The sequence below is a fragment of the Pterocles gutturalis genome, unplaced genomic scaffold (assembly GCF_000699245.1).
Source record: "Pterocles gutturalis isolate BGI_N339 unplaced genomic scaffold, ASM69924v1 scaffold15052, whole genome shotgun sequence".
NCBI classification, from domain to species: Eukaryota; Metazoa; Chordata; class Aves; order Pterocliformes; family Pteroclidae; genus Pterocles; species Pterocles gutturalis.
This window is the reverse complement of record NW_010115683.1, coordinates 374-1,013: the sequence shown is the minus strand read 5'-3', so window position 1 is coordinate 1,013 and position 640 is coordinate 374. Positions and strand designations below refer to the sequence as shown.

At 62.7% G+C, this 640-nt stretch overlaps 1 protein-coding gene across 1 annotated transcript in view; it reads right to left on the bottom strand.

Moving 5' to 3' along the window:
• Window positions 1–640, bottom strand: part of FAT4 (FAT atypical cadherin 4) — a gene marked incomplete at its 5' end in the record, with an annotated part of 136,197 nt that overhangs the window by 135,188 nt on the left and 369 nt on the right. The window contains 2 exon segments of the mRNA XM_010075276.1: window positions 7–271; window positions 303–640. The exon segment at window positions 303–640 is cut by the window's right edge and continues 369 nt beyond it. Of these exon segments, the coding sequence (XP_010073578.1) occupies window positions 7–271; window positions 303–640 (603 nt within the window).

The following is a 640-nucleotide window of genomic DNA, read 5'->3' as shown; positions in this document are numbered from 1 at the left end:
GCTCACTGTCAGCAGGGCCACCACAGTGCCAGGAGCCGCATTCTCGTCCACCGAGGCAAAGCGGGAAGTGGCCGGGAAATAGCGAAACTTCACCCGGGGCTCGTTGTCATTGACATCGAGGAGGCGGATGAGGGCCTCAGCCCGGCCACTCAGCGCTGGCACCCCTCGGTCCATGGCCTGCACCGTCAGCGAGTACTGCTGTCGCATCTCATAGTCCAAGGGCTCCCGGATGCGGATCACCCCACTCTCGGGGTCCACCTCAAACGGGAGGCTACCAGCCCCCTCCGTGCCACCACCATCACCCTCCCAGGCGGTAGCGGATGTCAGCGTTAGTGCCTTCATCAGCATCAGCTGCTGCCACCTGGAGAACACTGGCCCCAACTGGCGCATCCTCAGGCACTCGTGCCTGGTAAAGAGTCTGGCTGAAGATGGGCGGGTTGTCATTGATGTCCTGGACAGTGACGTTGACTTGCAGGTAGCCCCGCCGCCGGGGCTCGCCCTTGTCCTCCACTTGCACCAAGAGCTGGTAAGTGGGGGTAACCTCCCGGTCCAGCCCCCCACGAGAAACCAGGTGCAAGAAAGCTCCTTCACCACTGGGGTTGAGGGTGATATTGAGCCGGAATCGCCCCTCCTCGTTGCC